Source organism: Myxocyprinus asiaticus, chromosome 15 (genome assembly GCF_019703515.2).
Source record: "Myxocyprinus asiaticus isolate MX2 ecotype Aquarium Trade chromosome 15, UBuf_Myxa_2, whole genome shotgun sequence".
NCBI classification, from domain to species: Eukaryota; Metazoa; Chordata; class Actinopteri; order Cypriniformes; family Catostomidae; genus Myxocyprinus; species Myxocyprinus asiaticus.
Genome location: NC_059358.1, coordinates 20,431,279 through 20,451,619, shown reverse-complemented (window position 1 = coordinate 20,451,619; position 20,341 = coordinate 20,431,279). Strand labels below are relative to the sequence as shown.

At 37.9% G+C, this 20,341-nt stretch overlaps 1 protein-coding gene and 1 long non-coding RNA gene across 2 annotated transcripts; one reads left to right on the top strand and one right to left on the bottom strand.

Moving 5' to 3' along the window:
- Positions 1 to 34: 34 nt before the first annotated feature.
- LOC127452788 (hepatocyte nuclear factor 6-like) lies at positions 35 to 12,682 on the bottom strand. The gene is made up of 3 exons (XM_051718507.1): positions 12,578 to 12,682; positions 11,006 to 12,325; positions 35 to 3,728 (listed from the first exon to the last, which is right to left on the bottom strand). Exons 2-3 carry the CDS (start codon positions 12,048 to 12,050, stop codon positions 3,418 to 3,420), a joined length of 1,356 nt encoding a protein of 451 aa, XP_051574467.1. The 5' UTR covers positions 12,051 to 12,325; positions 12,578 to 12,682; the 3' UTR covers positions 35 to 3,417.
- On the top strand, positions 4,994 to 18,633 carry LOC127452792 (uncharacterized). Its single transcript, XR_007899312.1, has 3 exons — positions 4,994 to 5,360; positions 8,185 to 8,239; positions 17,441 to 18,633. It is a non-coding gene; the product is annotated as an uncharacterized LOC127452792 (long non-coding RNA).
- Positions 18,634 to 20,341: the final 1,708 nt, after the last annotated feature.

The window sequence follows — 20,341 nt, the reverse complement described above, 5'->3', positions numbered from 1 at the left end:
CGAACAGTTTCACATGAGGTATTAAAGGAATTTTTTTTTTTTTTTTTTTAAATCGGCACACAATGTCCAATTATGATTGACATTTAGATTGCTGTGATTTTTACACCTTTGGTTGATTAGCCACATTCATAAGGTAACACAAGGGGACAATGGCATAAAATGACACAAATGTTCACACCAGCAGAAAGGGATTTTAGATGAGTGATGACTTAAATAAATAAAGGACTTGCTACCTTTTCAAGTCTGCTTCTCTGAACCATAAATAAGTTCATCTCCAGACACCAATGTCTATGTTTGAGTGCCCTGCCTCTACAGGGAAGAATTTTGTTAGCCTGTGTTGTGATCCAACAAAAGACTGGTTCTTGTTGGTTTTATTTTTCTTCCGGAGTTACATGGTTCTTATGACAGAATTAGAATATCATTGCATCACATTTGTAGAGACTGTTTCAGACATATTTGCCATATTTTGGTCTCTATCCTTTTAACTCTTCTACATGTTTTTGTTTTGAAGGGATAAGCAATCTTAAGATCAGCAAGACCCCCTCTCTTGCTTCGATTGTCATTCCCATTTGGTCTTAATACTGAAATGTTCTGCAATCTCTCATTCTCACTCTCTCTCCCACTCACTCGTACACCCACTCATACATAGACAAACCATAAGGTTCTCTCTGCCTGCAGGTAGGGCTGTGATTAGTTGTTAACGGATTGATTCCAGCACATTTGGCTATAAAAACTTAGAAACACACAAACACTCCCTGAACAGATGGGATCTTTGGTACAGTTACACCTCTGCTACACAACACATCACATACAGTTGAGGTAGATGAAATTAGGACTGTTGGGTAGAACAAAAGGGCCACACAGGTTCCCCTTGATGGACAGTGGAATAGAAATATTATTTCAGATTTACGCAGGGCCAGAACACAACAGAATGCCACAGTTCAAAGTCTGTAATATAACGGCCACCTGACATAGGGGTTGGATTCAAATATAACTGAAGAGGTTAACAAACACTGCAGAAACATGGCATGTTCATTGTTCCTTTCCCGGAACTTGTTTAGAATTGGTTTTATTTGTGACTCTCTACAAATAAAGGCCAGGTCCACACCAATTTTGCTACGTTTTCGCCTCTCATCCACACTAGAATAGCATTTGCCTCCAACGAAAATGCTCCCTATTAGGGCATAACATTCTTCGTTAGAGTTTTCAAATGAAAAACTATTAGTGTGGATGTAGCCTAAGAGTATTCAACAATAAGTGTGAATAAAATGCCCACTAGGAGGCACTGAAGACTAAATTACTTCAAAAGCATCTTCCATGATGTGCTGGCTCCGAAATGCTAAATGTAACCTTCAAGACACTACAGGTTGCGTGTAATCTCTAATCATCTACCACTGTAATTTTGAAATTATAATTACCTAAATCATTAAGCCTCTAAGAAAAGAGAAGACTGGCAAATCACAACTGCAACAGGGTGACCTGGAGTGTTGAGACACATGCTGACACCCTTTGCCCTGTGCACAGCACGCTTACAACTGTTGCTCATTAAACTTTAATTCCCATACCCAAACTCCCACCCCACCCCTTTCTTGCCATGATTTGGTAATGCAGCTAGTCTCTGATCTGCCCCCCCTCCCCCTAAGCCCATGGGTCTGACCAAGTGCCGAGAGCCGGTCACAGCCTCCGAGAGGACACAAATAAAAAGGGCCTCTTTGAAGTTGGCAAAAGTCGATGGCCTCTTTCATGGGCCCTCTTTCAAGTGCATGCTGTGAAGGGGCCTCACTACATACCCTGCAAAGTTTAAACACAGGGGAATGAGAAAGAGCATTGAAAAAGGTACGATTTATCCCTCAACGTCCAACACAGCCCACCCCGCAAGACTGGGGTGCAGCACCAATGAGCAACATACAGTAAATGTGAACTGCAATGCAGGATATCACAGTTAAACATCCGCACCCAGTGCCCAGCCAGACTGAATAGTCTAAATATAGAATCTTCTGGCATTTATAGCCATTTGTGTGCAGTTTTCATGCACAGCTGGAAGAAAACTCTAACTTCAGTTAGGCTGTGAAGTAAAGGGTCTTAACATGCAGCACATGTGAAGTATTACCATGGATGGGTTTAACACTAGCCTGGATATAAAGATACTATGAACACAAAGTTCAGAAGATGAGAAAAGTTGGACATTCAGGGAGGACAAATATTCATCTTTGGTATTGGGACTCCTATCAGAGACAGGGTCATTGTCATACACAAACAACACAGAAATAAATACTGAAGGTACCTAGTAAATAAATAAATTAAATAGTTAGAAGATTGGAAATAAATACATAAATAATTATAAATACACAAAGTGGTTTTCAGTTCATGTTCAGTTCAAGTTTCAACATTGCGTTTAGTTTTTTCATTGTGGTTAAGGTCATTTTGAGCTTTCCAGGATGAACAGCCATCAGCCAGCTTGTGTGCTTGGAAATTTGTAAAAAAAAAAAAAAAATGGGGAAAGATTTCTCCATCCTCAGTGTGACATCTAAGAAATTATTTGTGTATCAGAAATTAACTGATGCCAGAGGCGAAAGCTTTTTGGTTTCCTCATTGCAGTCAATCAGCAGAACGTCACATGAGGTTCATCAATCAATCAGCCAAGTTTGAAAGTGTAATGATTGCCCCTCCCCCATCACTGTGTCTTCAGTTCAACCTCATTGTTTGAGAGGACACGATTCCATCCTGTGCTGAGTCTGTGGTTGTCCCAAAGCAGATGCCATTTTTGAAAAGTATGAGACATGGCCTGGCTGTCTGTAATATTGGTGCAGGATTTCAACTTTGAGTATAAAAAAGAAAACAAGCTCTTGAAAAATGTGTCCGTATTTTGGTTTTAGCTGCAGTTTCTTTGTCCAGTACTTTTTCCACATTAAATAATCTTTGAAAGATTCATTTGCATCCTGCTTTGTTTCTTTGGTCATAATTGTCTAAAAATCGTAATTCTTAAGAACCTTCAATGCCCTTATATAATTTTGACGATCACTTTCCATCTGTCACCGTCAACAAATTAAAATCAGTAATGTTTGGAACTTGCACTGATTTTAAATTGTAATGCGGATTATGAAATAATAAACAAACCGATTTAATATCTGTTTGCTACCTTCTCATAAACATCCACAGAGATTAAGTCAATTTGTGAATGATTTTATGAGCCCTAATGTGTTGGTCTTTCATCCTTTGCAATTAAAGCTAAAATAATCACTAAAACTACAATCAAATCCTGTCTCGCCTAGACAACTCTGGAAATCACCCTTGTAAAGTCTTTATCTTTGGTATCATATGCTTTTGATTTCTAAATAAAATCATCCTTGATTAAAAATCTCAAACTTTCTCAGCTACAGGTAAACGTGTGCAGAGCAAAAATGCTTGGTTTTCCTATCATGCCTTGGAGCAGGTCACAGCAGGAGAGGAAGTACTTGACCCTGATGAGCCAGTGGAGGATGGACGGCCCTCTTCAGTCCAGCGGTTGACGTTTCTCCGGCGAGCATTCATGAAGAAGTTGCTTACGGTAGAGAGTTCAAGGCCCAGCTGCTGGGAGATAGTGATCTGCAGATCTTTGGTAGGTCGGTGATTCTCTCTGAAAATGGCCATAAGTGTGCGACGCTGCAGGTCTGTGAAGACTAGCCGGGTACGCTTCGGCCCCTGGTTTCGCTCCAGCTTAGACTGCTCCTGTTCCTTACGCTTGCAAGCTGAAAAATAGACAAAGAGAGAGAGAGAGAGAGAGAGAGAGAGAATGTTAGCAGTATACAAATATAAGGCTTGTAAATCTAAATTTGTGTGTTTCATTGTTGTTATAGTATCAGATGTCCTCTACAGTTTCTTAACTGCAAAAAGCAGAAATCCTGTTTGATGAATATTTATTTCCATGTGGCTATTCTAATATGTAGCTTGTGTCTTTAAAGACAATATAAAGCATTGTAGAAAAAAATAGAAAGAGGGAGAGACAGTTGTGCAAATAATAGGTTTAATTATTATATTATTATATTAAGGAAATTATGGTTGCAAGCTAAAAAGAGTTCAACATCTTAAAACAGGAAACATTGAATGTAAGATGCAACAAGCTTGCTTGCGATTAAGTGAAAGATCAGTTTCAGATGTTTTCTGTATCCTGCATTTTTAATTTTACAATAATATACAGCTTTTCGTGTAACATAATATCCTGTTTAACTAAATACCACACTGGGTATTTACCAAATTATTGCCTGAAAACCAAAGAGAGTCTCTATCAGACAACTGCCAACTTGATTGATATATAAATGTACTTTATTGATCCCTGAGAGGGAATTCAGGATAATGAAGATTAAGTGAGAAGGGAAAAGAATGTAAACGTGCTGAACAATAATAATCTATAACAAATACAACAGATGAACAAACCATGACTCATTTAATTAACACCAACCAGAAAAACAAACAAAACATTAAGCAGATGTGGGGGACTCGAGTTACATGACTTGACTCGAGTCGCAAATTTAAGGACTTGTGACTTGCTTGACTAAATGAAGAAAATGACTTGACTTTGGCTATGTTCAGACTGCCACTAAAAATCCGATTTTTTGCATATCCAGATTGTATTTGCGTCACTCTTAACGCGACACACAACGATAACGTCAAAAATCGGTGACTGCAGCACGGAACATCACAATATTTACCAGTCTCCTCCGTCGCTGAGTTTTTCTTGTGCGACGGAGGAGTTCTGCACCGCGACTGGACAGGGCGCTTATATGGAGAGCGAGATTTTGCACTTCCATTTTTCACGCTTCTGTTGTGAAAGCATCGTCACGTGGGTACGCCTACGTCGTTACCAAAGCAACCCATGCAGATAGGTTGGTTATGTCTGAACGCGTAAATCTGATTTGATCACTTGCAATTAATAGTGCGGACAGTCTGCCTGATTTGAGAAAAAATCCGATTTGCCTGCAGTCTGAACATAGTCTTTGACTTGAGAACCAGTGACTCGAGACTTGACTTGAACTGCATGACTCGACAATGACTTTAATGTTTTTTATTATTATTATTTTCAATAACTTATTATAAACACTAATGAAATGTGTTTAAAAAAATATTGCGACATCAGTTAATTCATATGCAAATATGTAAGCCCGCCAGCACTACTGATCTGCATCTGCGCAGTTAACGCTGCGCTCACAACGCGCCGAAATGACAGATGATTGTCGAGTTCCCAAAATAATCTCCTTTGGATATAAAGATTACGAATTGGACCGTGTGAATAAAAAAAGATTTGCCAGATGCACAATATGCAACGCAAAAATATCCGATACAACCTCGAATTTCATCAGACATTTCAAAAACCACAAGGAAAGGTAAGTAAATCATTTCGTTATCATTTCATATCCAGAAAGATTAATATGTAAAATTACTGTTCAAATGTATTAGAGTTGTCAGTTAATTAAAATGATTCACGATTAATCTCCTGTTTTGTAGCGCGACAAGTTTGAAATGACCCGACATTGCCTCTAAATGTGTGTGCCTATTTTAAACCTTCTCAACAGTCAACAATATACCATAACCATTTGTTGGCAATATAAAAACATAACAGGCAGATTTGCAGTCACAACACTTTATTTAAAACGTGACAAGTAGTATAAAATATACAGAATGACTTGCGACGAAATCCAAGTGCTCTCATAGTGATTATGACTTCTTAAGACTTTAACTAAAGCCCTTGAACGCAATACCTTTATGACTATTTTATATAAATGTATCTCTGAAGGGTACTGACTGTCTTCAGAAAAGTTTCGATGGCATTTACTTTTTATCTTACCTCCGTATATTGTCTAATAAAGTAGTGTTTATAAGCGCAGGGCTGCTTTGTGTACAGGGGTTACCAGGGTAACAGCTATAGTTCTGCCATAAGCGCCACCTACTGTCAGAGAGCGAATTTGCATTTTAATTAAGCCCGTCTGCCGTTATTGTTAGATTAATGTGAAAATCTGACCGCATTTTTACACAGCATACACGCAGTGTTATACATTTTAACTGGTTAATTCTAAAATTCTAAACAATTCGGATAATAAGGTATCTAGAAGTATTAACAGTATTTTTAAGTGGCCACAATAAAAAATACCGTGCATGTTCATTAACGCAATTTACTAATATATATATATACAGGTGCATCTCAATAAATTAGAATGTCGTGGAAAAGTTCATTTATTTCAGTAATTCAACTCAAATTGTGAAACTCGTGTATTAAATAAATTCAATGCACACAGACTGAAGTAGTTTAAGTCTTTGGTTCTTTTAATTGTGATGATTTTGGCTCACATTTAACAAAAACCCACCAATTCACTATCTCAAAAAATTAGAATATGGTGACATGCCAATCAGCTAATCAACTCAAAACACCTGCAAAGGTTTCCTGAGCCTTCAAAATGGTCTCTCAGTTTGGTTCACTAGGCTACACAGTCATGGGGAAGACTGCTGATCTGACAGTTGTCCAGAAGACAATCATTGACACCCTTCACAAGGAGGGTAAGCCACAAACATTCATTGCCAAAGAAGCTGGCTGTTCACAGAGTGCTGTATCCAAGCATGTTAACAGAAAGTTGAGTGGAAGGAAAAAGTGTGGAAGAAAAAGATGCACAACCAACCGAGAGAACCGCAGCCTTATGAGGATTGTCAAGCAAAATCGATTCAAGAATTTGGGTGAACTTCACAAGGAATGGACTGAGGCTGGGGTCAAGGCATCAAGAGCCACCACACACAGACGTGTCAAGGAATTTGGCTACAGTTGTCGTATTCCTCTTGTTAAGCCACTCCTGAACCACAGACAACGTCAGAGGCGTCTTACCTGGGCTAAGGAGAAGAAGAACTGGACTGTTACCCAGTGGTCCAAAGTCCTCTTTTCAGATGAGAGCAAGTTTTGTATTTCATTTGGAAACCAAGGTCCTAGAGTCTGGAGGAAGGGTGGAGAAGCTCATAGCCCAAGTTGCTTGAAGTCCAGTGTTAAGTTTCCACAGTCTGTGATGATTTGGGGTGCAATGTCATCTGCTGGTGTTGGTCCATTGTGTTTTTTGAAAACCAAAGTCACTGCACCCGTTTACCAAGTAATTTTGGAGCACTTCATGCTTCCTTCTGCTGACCAGCTTTTTAAAGATGCTGATTTCATTTTCCAGCAGGATTTGGCACCTGCCCACACTGCCAAAAGCACCAAAAGTTGGTTAAATGACCATGGTGTTGGTGTGCTTGACTGGCCAGCAAACTCACCAGACCTGAACCCCATAGAGAATCTATGGGGTATTGTCAAGCGGAAAATGAGAAACAAGAGACCAAAAAATGCAGATGAGCTGAAGGCCACTGTCAAAGAAACCTGGGCTTCCATACCACCTCGGCAGTGCCACAAACTGATCACCTCCATGCCACGCCAAATTGAGGCAGTAATTAAAGCAAAAGGAGCCCCTACCAAGTATTGAGTACATATACAGTAAATGAACATACTTTCCAGAAGGCCAACAATTCACTAAAAATGTTTTTTTTTATTGGTCTTATGATGTATTCTAATTTTTTGAGACAGTGAATTGGTGGGTTTTTGTTAAATGTGAGCCAAAATCATCACAATTAAAAGAACCAAAGACTTAAACTACTTCAGTCTGTGTGCATTGAATTTATTTAATACACGAGTTTCACAATTTGAGTTGAATTACTGAAATAAATGAACTTTTCCATGACATTCTAATTTATTGAGATGCACCTGTATATATATATATATATATATATATATATATATATATACATACACACACAAACACACTTTTGATTATATTATTCGTAGTATGAAATGAATTTCCTTGCATTATTTAAAAAGTAATACAATTAAAGTTAGAGAAGATTTATTTTAAACATAAGAAGATTTAATTTAAAATATTTACTGTTTTCCCTGACTGGTTTTGTATTTTAGACACAATAATGTAGAGTGGATTTCTGTTGCAATTTTGAACATTTTGTGTTAGTATCTGAATTTAATTTAATTTTATATTATTTTATTTTCCAATGTTAACATAGCACATTATACCACATTACTGTTATACAATTCATATAAAAAAATGAATGTAAAGATATGTATACAAGTTCATCTTTTCAGAGCAAAAATAAATATTTATTTAAAATATTAACCTCTATTTATTTTAGTACTGTGGCTTGACTCGACTTGAAACTCATCAGGACTCAAATTGATTTGCTTGAGGTGAGTCACTGACTTGACTTGCTTGATTTGTCTGCACTGCACTTGAGACTTGATGGTTAAGGCTTGAGACTTGCTTGTGACTTGAACGTGTGACTTGCTCCCACCTCTGACATTAAGAAAGTCACTTGTCCTCAAAATGCATGATAGCAAAATACACCATCCCAGTGTCCTTTATAGCAGCACAATATGCAGTTTCAATTCAGGCTAATCAGGTAAAAGGCTAACGCCATAGCCCACATGCACATGCCCAGCATTTTACCTTTCTTTCTCAGACTAAGCATAGTCAAACAACTCGGTTTCTCTCAATCCACCCGACCTGCTATTGCCAGTATAATAGTGACCATTAACTAAATGCTTCCTGATGTGTAAAATGTGTAAAAGGTAAGAATTACCATGCTATAAATCCAACGCTCTTTGCCACACTTACAGACATAAACATCCCCCCATAGATTTCTTATGATCGTGGGAGCAGGTCCAAATCATTATGTATGCCAATTGTCTCATGTAGTTGAAACGTGATCGAAAGCCTTTTTCATAAACCACCCCCACCCCCCAATTGCCTATCACCACCCCAAGCCCTGCTCCCTGCCTACTCCACCCCCTGCTGATTTTTGTTTCAGCCAGGGGCTGATAGAAATTATTGATTAAATCTGTGCTGCTCAGACTATCCGACCTATAGAGGAGGTTTAACCCCTTTAGTGCTGGATGAAAAGGAAGCTTCTATATGGCAAACAATGCTTAAATTCAGTCTCTGCAGTCAGCAGGGGTGAAAGAAAAGAAAACTTAACAATGCAGTCTTTTATTTAAAAATAGTTTGGGCTAAAAAATAATAATAAATAATAAAATATATTTTTATTGTGTACAGCTGCTAATCAAACTAAATTTCACAGCACAAAAAAGCCTCTGATATTTAGGCTGTTTTTATCAATTTGATTCTTTAAGACAAGAGCTCTAGACTTCAGTGCTTGTGTGAGAAATCCCACTGCTGTCCAAGTGCTGAGGTTTAGAGTAATGATCTGTACTCTGCCCTGTGACTGAATTTCTCTCTGTTCATCTCTCTCTCTCCCAATCAAAGCTCAGCCAGTTTGCAAAAGCACACAAACACAACCCACAGAACATATCCACATGAGCTACATCCACACCAAAGAAACGAGTTAGGACATAGGAAAAGAAGGACATAGGATATCCTGGAAAAACTGGCTACAAATTAGTCCCAAAATTAAGATTGATAATAAGGTAATAATGTAGTCAATAAATCAAGCCAATAAGATAAAGTTTTAAAAATGAATTAATAGTGCAACAAATGTGCAGTGTGAGCTGTGAGCCTGTTTGCACTGTACATGAATCATTTCAGCTTCCAAATAACCACAGTGAAAATGGATGGATTAAAAAAGGATGTATATGTGTTATATAAATGCTTGATAAAAAACCCCACTGCATTAAGCTGAATAATCATTAAATGTGTCTGTAAGTGAAACTCCTGTCTCTGAGATAAGAGGCGTATAGCATGCATTCTAATGTTTGCTCACGTCGGCTTATTCACAGGAGGTGTGTGCAGGATCCTTCTGCATTGCTTTCCCAAGGAAATCAATACTAGCTAGTAATTAAACAAAGGGCATGAGAAAAGTCAACACTCATGGAAAGTGGGTTATATAGGGATATAGAGAGGTGTCCACTTGTCCACTTATTTGTGTTATGGCTAGAAACTGAGAAAAGCCTTAAGAAGTTTCAAGAAAGTATTATTATCAGACGAAGCTGATAGGCCTTGAAATTTTTGGTTTACAGATATCAATAATAAAAAACATACATATATAAATCTATCTATCTATCCATCTATCTATCTATATATAAATAATAATCTGAGCCCTGAACTAGAGTAAAATGATAGGACACAGAAAATTTAAAATCTGTGTTTACATTGTTGCAAGATAATGTATAATCCATAATGAAAATGTAGTGCCAATCAACAAGATTTCCACAATAGTGTGTTTAGTGACTACCACAAATACAACAGTAGGACCCAGCAGCACACAGGCCAACAGAGCATTGATTGATTCCATGTATTTCGTTGCATGGTACACCCCTACAACTGAGGGCACAGTGGTCACCAATCAATAACTGTAGTGGTAATGCAAGCAGAATAATTCATTCTGAAGCGTATTTCATGCTTAGGTGATTGATCGCTTGGGATTCAGAAAGATTTCGGAAAATCTGTGCGACTGCGTTTCTCTCCCACCCCACAATCCTCAGTGGCTGCTGCAGCATGCCAGCCGACATTTTGAAAACCGCCCCATCCCTGTATCGCTCCCCCCCCCGCCCCTCGTCTATTCTCATGTTACTGTTTTTCTCTGGATCTCTTTGTGTGCTTAGGACAACAGTTGCCGTTTCAGCCTTGTTAATGTCAAAACATTGTAACACTGCGTGATGTACTAGGTATGTGCTGAATAATATGCCTTATCACTCTATAGTATACACTGTGTTAATTTGGCATTATTACAACAAGTAATTTATTTTCCAGTTTTACCATATAATAAAATGATTTAATGTTTAGCAATTGTTGGTCAAAGATATTGTTGATGTATTGTGACTTAATGACCAACTAATATTAAAACATGCTCGCTCTATTTATGGCTAATCATATAGATTATGTACCACATTATCAATACTGGCCCATATTTAGTACAGCTAATTTGATAAGGATTTCTCATTCTGTTTTGCAACAACGCATGCATTTACAATTCAATTAAACAAGCTAAAGGATTTTACCTTCCAGACGCAATGAGGCCATCCTCTGAAACTCTGGCTCCTGTAGCCAGCGGGACATCCTCTTAAAGGTCTCACGGCCAGACTTGAGTTTCCCCCAAGGTTTGGGGTTCCTGAGCAGATCTGACAGAGTGCCCTGAGACCTGCACAGAACCCTCTCTGCGAAAATGGCCTGTGGGATGCTGTATCTCTTTAGTTCTGTAATGATTCTTTGTGCCACATCTTTGGTGTTAATCTCCTCTCCTGCACCGCTGTTCTGGGAACCAGTTAGCATGCCCTCCCTTCCCAGGCTTGAGCCAGAAGAGGATGGGGAGGAAGAAGGAAGCTCCCCCAGCTTGGTGGCCTGTTGGCTAGGGAGATGGTGCTGATAACTCTGGTTGTATATATGGGGGTGGTAGGTGGGAGTATGCTGATGGACATCCATTTTGTTTAGCTGGTGGCTGACCCCATGCTCTCCCCCCAGAGAGATTGGTGACATCTCCCTTCCAAAGTCTGGCACTGTTCGACAGATGTTCCCCCCATTGCTGCCCATATGGACTTCATGGCCACCTGGAAGTATCTGGCTAGTGTGTCCATTCTGACTCCCTAGACTACTGTAGCCATGCATGGCAGTCTCCAGGCCTGCACTGCCCAGCGGAGGAGACAGACCCTGTCCTATACCAAAGTCTTTTCCATACGAAGTGTAGTAGTTTCCCCCCAGACCTCGATCGTCTCGCATGAGAGTGAAGCTGCCGATGACGTTGCTGACGGGCAGACAAGGGTGGTGATGATGGTGATGGAATTTGTCATCAAAGGGCTGAAGAGGTGTCAGCGTGGTATAGGTGCTGCCGCAGCTGGTTGGTGCATCCCTACCGTACCCCAGAGTTGTCATGCTGTGGTCGTACCCAGGGCTCTGGTGCTCTGACTCCAGGCCCATGGATGGGCCCCCCAGACAGGGACGAGGGAAGGCAGCCGTAAGATCCCGAGAGTGCAGCATGGCTCGGCTGTCCTGACTGTGAGCCAGCTCTACATGACTGTGCACAGACATCTCTCCCATATTACCATCCATGTCTTTACAACTTCTTATGTCACAAGTATCTGTTGCTCTTAAATGCGTTGCTTACAGTCTAGATTCGCTTTCTGCAAATTGATTTAAAAATATAGTTCCTGTGCATAAAATAAAGCTGTTTAAATTTCAAGTCTGATTTCAGTGTTTTCCCAGAGACATTTCATCACAACAGCACCATGTCAGGCCATAGAAGTTAATTCTGCACTCCATAGATGCACTTGTGTTCATCCCTGTGCTTTTGCTGTTGGCTGGGTGATTGACTGTAAACTGGAAAGCTGTAAAAGAGACATGGAGGATCATGATCACTTTGATTTGTTTATTGGTAATTTATTTAGACTTTATTTAAAATTATATAGGTTTAATAGCTCTGATAATAAAATTCATTTACAAACTGATTGTATTCACATGTTAATAACTTGCATTAAGCCAGTTGATAGCATACTTTCTATTAACATTCAAAACTAATGTCAACAATCTTCTCTAGGTGGAATATACAGCTTGAACAGAATTAAGTTAGAGTTGCCTACCTCATAACGCAGCATATGCGACTGGATGGACGCGAAACAATCGTGGCAGCCTCCCCAAATAAACACAATTAAAAGCCGCCAATGTGGTATGTTTCTCTCACACCTCCAGAAATCCCAATTTTACAAATCGATTTTAGATAAAAGCGACTTTTTTTGTATCATCATGACATTTCGGCGCTCAAAAGAAAGCACCGTCCTCGTTATCCGCTAGATTTTCGCTGGACCAGAACTGTCGAGGATGCAACACAAATTACGCGTGAGGCCGTACGATAGTCGCTTGGCCCGACTTTGTTATGCCGCGAACGTGTCAAAAATGAGCCCCGATCTCTGTCTAAGCATCGGACTGCTTCTCTGTCATTAGGCTATCTCTGTGGGTTTTGCCCTTCTCCTCCTGTATCCTCATCGATCTCGGCCCCAACTCATTCTCTGCTCTCTCTTTCTCTCTCTCTCTTCATCCAGCTCCCCCTCTCTGTACGTCACACTCTTAAAATCTGACAGATGTGGGGTGAATTTACAACCCTCGTTAACTCCTTCCCTCCTGCGGACCTCGAGAGGCCATTGTCTTAGGTGGGGCGACGGCGAGTTAGATGAGACTCACACAGACAATTTATTGAAATTCAGGATTTTTCTTGAATTTACAAAGATACCAAGTTTATGCCAAGTCTTCGTATTAATAAATTACTTTAATCATTCTTGTCACATTTTATTTTTTTATTTTTATTATTTTATTTTTTATGTACAGTGTAGGCTATTTCGTGCCATTATTTTGTTGACCAGGTTCTTTGAGCATTTATCAAGAAAATTCAGAATTATGAAAATGTACAGAAAAAAAAAGATATCTCAGCTTAATCCAATTATAAAGCCAAAGCATTTATTGAGGATTAACTGCATTTTTATTTGCTCCAGCTAAAGGCAGTTAACTGAAGCAACAAAGCGCAGTGACAGAGAAAGAGTTTCTTATCAGCTGTCAGCTTACAGTGTTGTGGACAATTAACATAAGAGTTTGCTTCTCAATCACAGAAGTGCTTCAGTGCGCATCTATGACCCTCTTCCTGACAGTACACGCGGTCTAATAAACAACAAGATTACAAATTCGGTCATTTAGCCTAAAATAGTGCGCCGTGAATGTATGTCCGAGAGAGAGAGAGAGAAAGAGAGATAGGAGGTGTTTTCAACTTGGAATATTAATCATATCTATCTGTCAGTTTAATTTTTAGAGATGAGCAAGTCTAGCGCTTGAAAATGTTTCCAGTGCGACGTGGGACCGCTGTCTTCCCGCACCAGATGCTGCACTATCGATCCGCGCCGCGCAGGGCTAGGGAAAGGAGGGGTGTATGTGTGTGTGGAGCAAGAGTGTGTGGCTGGAGTTAAAATGGTCAGCTTTTACCGCAAAAATGTTCTGTTTGAGGGTCGAGGTGAAAGTCCACGCACTGCGGCTGGATAGATAGAACACTTGAATGAAAACACTGTGATCCAGAGTGAAGTGTTGACCCTTTGCACTCTTTAAAATTTCCATTAAACCTTTTACTAATTTTATTATTTTAAAATAAAATATAATTTTGTTAACCGACAACATTTCATTTGGTCAGTAAACAGAAGTCCCAGGACATGAACTTGTAGGCTAAAGCAATAACAGCATCAAGAGCTAGCATAATAATAATAATAATAATAATAATAATAATAATAATAATAACAATAATAATAATAGGTAAAACAACATACAACTATAAGGGTAACAACAGTAAACATGATCATCACCATCATCATTGTGTCACAATGACGTTCCCTTCTGACTTGTTGCAGGGCATTAGTGCGTTGTTTTTATTATTATCAGGCTATTATTAATACATTTGTGTTTTTAAATAGCTAGCTCTGTTTCGCCTAAATTAGACGGGGCGTTTTCTGATAGCTACAAGTACAGCAACATAAAGCATCGCAGAATGTTTTTTTTTTTTTTTTTTACCTATTCTCTCTTTCTATTTCTGGGACACATATCAATGATCAATGATCTAAACAAGCCTTGGAAATCAAAACAGCAGCCAGCGAGTTAGTAAATTATTTATACCTGTCTATTGAGTTCTTTGAGCCTTTGATCAGGCCATGTCCTTCTCCCGAGTGGGGTGTATCAAGAGGCCTGCAGGTTAACACGTATCTACTTCGAAGCTAAACATGCAGTAAAAAAGTTTTTATTATTAGTCTGCTGATCCTTCACATCATGTAGAGACAAATCTGTACAGTGTAAACCTATATCACGCAGTATATATCACAATTAATTTGTTTTAATCCGAAGTATAGGCCTAAATGTGTAAAATTGAATAAATGAAATGATGAACATGCGACAGAACCACATATTTAGCAGAGAGAGAATGACAGATAGAAGTACATTTCGACTTTAAATTGGACTCTCCAAAATATCTGTACGGCATAATGGCCATCTCGCCAAAATTCCTAGCTATAGATGAAAAAGTCTTTTTTTTTTTTTTTGTAAATCTGTATTACTGTGTAGAGATCCGTTTTCCATTGCTTTGGGATTTTAGGCCTGTTGACAAGTCTCAAAAGATAAATGTTAGTGATCACATTTGCCAACTGTCTTGCTTGTTTGGGTATTGAAACCTTTGTAAAAAAAAAAAAGAGTTGGAGACTACATATTTATTTATGTGTCGATACACTGCAAGGAGCATAAAGAAACAATCGGAAACTGTCACGTGTAAATATTACCTGTGCTTATACAATTTATCATGGCAAAATGTATTTAAATAAGGGCTATATTGTTTAAAAATATTTTAGTACTGTTTGTATTAGTAGCTTAAGACTGTTCTTTGCTTGCAGCGTAGAGAAAAAATATTCAGCCTTCAAAACCTCCTTTAAAAATGATTAGCAATATGTAAAAAAAAAATATATATATATATATATATATATAAATCTGTGTATTCCGGAATAAATGTGCCCTGCATAACTAGTTGATGAAATTGTAGATAATAATAATAATAATGATAGCGTACTAATTTATAAATTACTGTACTTATTGGCTACTACTGTTGATCTACTTTTGTCATTCGTCTTTTTTTAAATTCAACCAGTTTAATTTATTATTTTTTTAAGTAGTCTAAAATGTGAGCCTCGATTTTTAGGCTTGTGTACGTAGCACAGCAATACCATGCGTATTTTTAGCCTCTTATTTAGTGTTAATATTTTATATTATTATTATTTGGGCTTCGGAAATATACTGTCAATGGTAAATAAATAAATACAATTACTACTTACAACCTAAAACCCGCATTTTAATGTGAAATATCAAGGGGCAAAAACAAATGAATTTTGTCAAAAAATAATAGGACGCATGGTGAATAATAAAAACGAAGTCGATCAATAAAGAAAGTCAATAACTCAATTAACATGGCCGAATCTCTCGAAGAGCAGGCCCATGAAACAGCAAAGAAAATAACATGAAAATAAAACTTTGTGCGCCTCACTGTAATACTCTATAACTTAACATTTCTAGAGTAGGATTATTTAATAAATGTTTTAGATATATTTACATTTTATTTAATATTTGTAATATACATTTAATATTTTTCAATCATTGTATTTGTATTTAATTGTATTTATTTGATCAAACTAGCTGTAAACAGCATTTATTAATTTCAGTAGGCTATCCAGGAACCTCACGGTATCTTTTCAACTTTGCATTTTGTAATCTAAACTACAGTTTAAATTATATCACTGTTTCAGATGAACGGGTTCTGAAAATTTTTAATTTTGCACTTTCAAAATCAAAATCACGACATTATTTGTCTATGCAAAATATAGGGCTTACATCTCAAATTACACACGAACCAAAGGCCTATTTTAGAGCATCTTCATACAGTATGTGTATGTCCACTGAATGCATTATTGTTTTGTTTGATAAATGACTGTTTATAGGGTATTAATAGGCCATTTAGAATAAGGTATTTGTCCTGTAAGACTTATAATGGTTTTTCATAAGGTGATCAGGAAACTGGATTCTCAGACTTTGCAATTCACAAGAATTATAAATAGACCTACCTATTTATAAGTATTTATATAAATAGAGGTATATAGAGAACTCTTTTAGGACTTATCCTGCGTGGGATTTATAATTCTCACAAATAGGCTATGGGAACAAGGACATGCTCACTTTTAGTTTTAAGTAACGTTTCACTAGTCACATACACAAACTCAGCCACAGTGTTAAATGATAATCTTTTCTATGATTTTACGATGTAACCTCTGAGCGTCAGCAAGTGTTCAGCCGCATTCAAATAGGCGCCCGTGGTTTTGGTTCTGTTTATCGATCGGAAACGTGGGCGTGCTGCCAACATGCAGGATGGCAATCTATTATAACCAATGTGAATTATTAGTACTCGTATTCTTATATCATATATAATACTTTGTTTAATATAAATTAATAATTATAGCATTGACGTTTTAATATTTTGTACTGTATGTAGCGTTTAAATTCAACTAAACCTAATTAAATTTGACAAAAAAAAGAAACGTCAGTTTAACAAAGATGATGCAATCCAGATTAATTCGTTGTTAATAATGTCCGATGTCCTTAAATCCTCTTGAAATAACTTAACAGAAATGAGTTAAAAATAATACAACAATAGGGTTAGATTATTTGCTATTAGGTGAAATGATTTAACAGCAAGGGCCTTCTTCAAATCAAATTTTGGAAATTTTGAAAATGTGGAGGTCAACAAGTAAACTATAAAATGTCATTGACCAGCATCCAGTCTAAAACAATGCTATAACAACTCTTAATTTTGCCCAACAGAATAAGAAGCACTGTCTTTCTCTCTTCCCTCCACTAACTCTTTGTTTGATGCCTCACAACAGTGAAAACACAACACTTGACATGGCTGATCAATCCAACATATATGGCTTGTTCCTTTCTAATTGAAGCACATGACGACGACGACGACGACAACGACAACGACAACAACAACAACAACAACAACAACAACAACAGATGTGCATTCGAATCACCCATACACATTAATACTTGCAGAAATTAACAATATAAACACATATATGCAACATATGATTTGTTATTTTTGTCCATGCAGAATTGTCACACATCTTCAGCCTGTGAGTAAGTGTGTTGGTGTGAGGGTTTTACAGCATTGTGTTTATAAGAGCTTGTGTTCTGCACAAGGGTATCCAGTCTAATAGATGTTCTGTGGGTGGGTGGAAGGTCTGAGATTGCCATGCAGTAGGTTAGCATCCTTTTCCCTGCCCCTCTTTCTTCCATTTTTTTTTCTTCGTCCCTCCTCTCTCTGTCTCTTGGTTCCTGGGGTGTGATGATGCTTGCATTCACATTTCCCATCTCTCTTTCATTTTATCATCAGCCACTGTTCTCTAGACCCCAGGAATCCACTTGTTTCTTTCCAGTTTGAGTCCTTTATGTGCCATGCATCCATCTTATATCAATACCATTTTTCCTGCATCCATTGCTTTTTCTTCCCTGTCCGGCGATGTGGTGTCTTCCCTGTCTCAATGTGTGTGGCTAGAGTCTGTTTCTGTTCCTACTCTTTTTAATCAGCATGTTAATAAGAAAGGTAACTAATCAATACGTTCAATGGCCTGGCGACTGATACCATCTCAGCCTTCCTCCTCTCTCTCTTTGACACACACACACACACTTGAGTGAAAGCCGTGACTAACAAACAGAAAAAAAAAAGATAAAATTCAGAGAATACACAAATACAACAAAAAAGAGGATGTGTTCACTCAGTAACAATCCATTCTTTACTTTCAGTTCAGTCATTTCCCAAAGTACAAAACAAATCCTCTGTTTGGTGCTGGGAAGAGATGTAACATCTTTAACCCTAAAAAGGTTTTTAGCAGATTCTTGTGAAGATATGGGGTCCCTGCAAATACTTAGGTAGTGTGACTTTGTATATAAAATCTGCCATCTTTATCTAAATGTAAAATAGCAGCATTCAAGCAAGTCAGCTGACCTCTAGGCAAATGTTTCTATCTTTACAATGTTATTTTCATGACTTCTACAAGCTGTAAAATTTCAAATAAAAGCAATATTTTAAAGAAAAACATGTATTATGTATAAATGTATTATCTGGGCCCTAATTGTGTTGGAAAATAACAAAATTATTTTCTGAGGTACCTTTACGTTTTTGCCCTTTTTAGGGTTAAGGAATCTAGGGTGTGGAGAAAGTATGAAATAGAAGGGATTTCAAGTATTCAGGCTATTAAATTTGAGGACTCTGCAAACACAGGGATTTTTTTTATTTTTGTTTTTTCTTATATCAAAGACATACTCTTGTATTCCAATATCAACACCCAGAGTAAAAATATCTTTAAGAACATGTGTTCACTACCCCAGGGTAAGATCTTCCATCCAACAGGGTGGAAAGAGAAACATGGCAGAGGATAAGAGAATTCCCTTACAGAAGAAAGTGTTTTGGGGGGAAAAAACATTAAACGCAAACACAAACAAAGAGTGGCCTTTAAAGCTGATATTCTGCAGACCCGCAGTCTTGCCTTTTCTTCATAGTTGCTTTTTTACAGTGTATGCACAGCAAAGGTGCTGTTACTGTATATCCGCATGCTTTATTTCAAAACATACAGCGCTGTAAGGATTTACCCATCAAATGTAGCTTATTTACATTCTTGGAATTATTAATGAAAAATTGAAAAAACCTAAGTTCCAGAAAACTCTGATATGAGTCCTATCATATTTCTGGCACTGATGCAAGCTTGTGTTTCAGCTCAAAGCTTTCTCTGAGGCTGGCATGTGTGGCGAGTGTCCCCTGGGAGGTTTAGAGTGACCACTGCCCCCTGACCCCCCTTTAAACTTTCACCCCACAACCCAAACCTCCATCAGAAATGCAGCGGTAACCTAGCAACAGAGGCCTACTAGTCAGAGACCAGGAGCTATTGCAGATATTACACACACTATCGTACATTAATCTAGATTCCAAGAATACTATTTGTAACAGCGTCATCATATATTCTAAGCACATTCTGTATATAGACTAAAACTTCATTTAAACATTGTAAATTAATGTCCAGTCTTCCTGTGCAGGAATAAGGAAATAAGTTATGACACATGTGACTGTCAGCAGACATGTTTGCACATGCACAGGCAGTGATGGGCAGTAACTTTGCTACAAATAGCGAAGCTATTAGCTAACTACATTTTTGAGTAGCGAGACGGTAGCTTTTCTAGTTTTAAAATCAAGTCACTTTTCAGTAGCGAAACTATATTTTTGACATGGTAGCGGCATAGCGTTGACAAAAGCTACAAAGCTACATCATGCCTTGTACCCAGTGTTTACTAATGCCAGTTTTGAATCAGAACTAAATATGTCTGATCACAAATTAATCTCTTATTTGAGTCTGTTCTTTACAATGAATTGGTCACACGTGATAGGAAAATGGTCTGACTCGGTTCGCGATTCAATGTGAATGACTCAGAAAGCTTGCGCTCGCGCTGCTGAATCATTTGGCGTGTGCTCTCACTTGTCAACAAGCTCATGGAATATTTTATAACAAGACAAATAAAGATAACACTGGTTGCAACGGATCTACAATCAATCAATGGAAACCAAATCTGCAAATACATCCTATCGTCTTTATTAAGTTAAGAACGACTTCTGCAGGTAAAGAAAATTTCCAACCAAAAGAGTATCAAAACATGTATTAGCCTACATGAAAACACTTAAAGAAGTACTATGACATTACCATGTTTTGTATATGAATGTGGCAATATAGCGA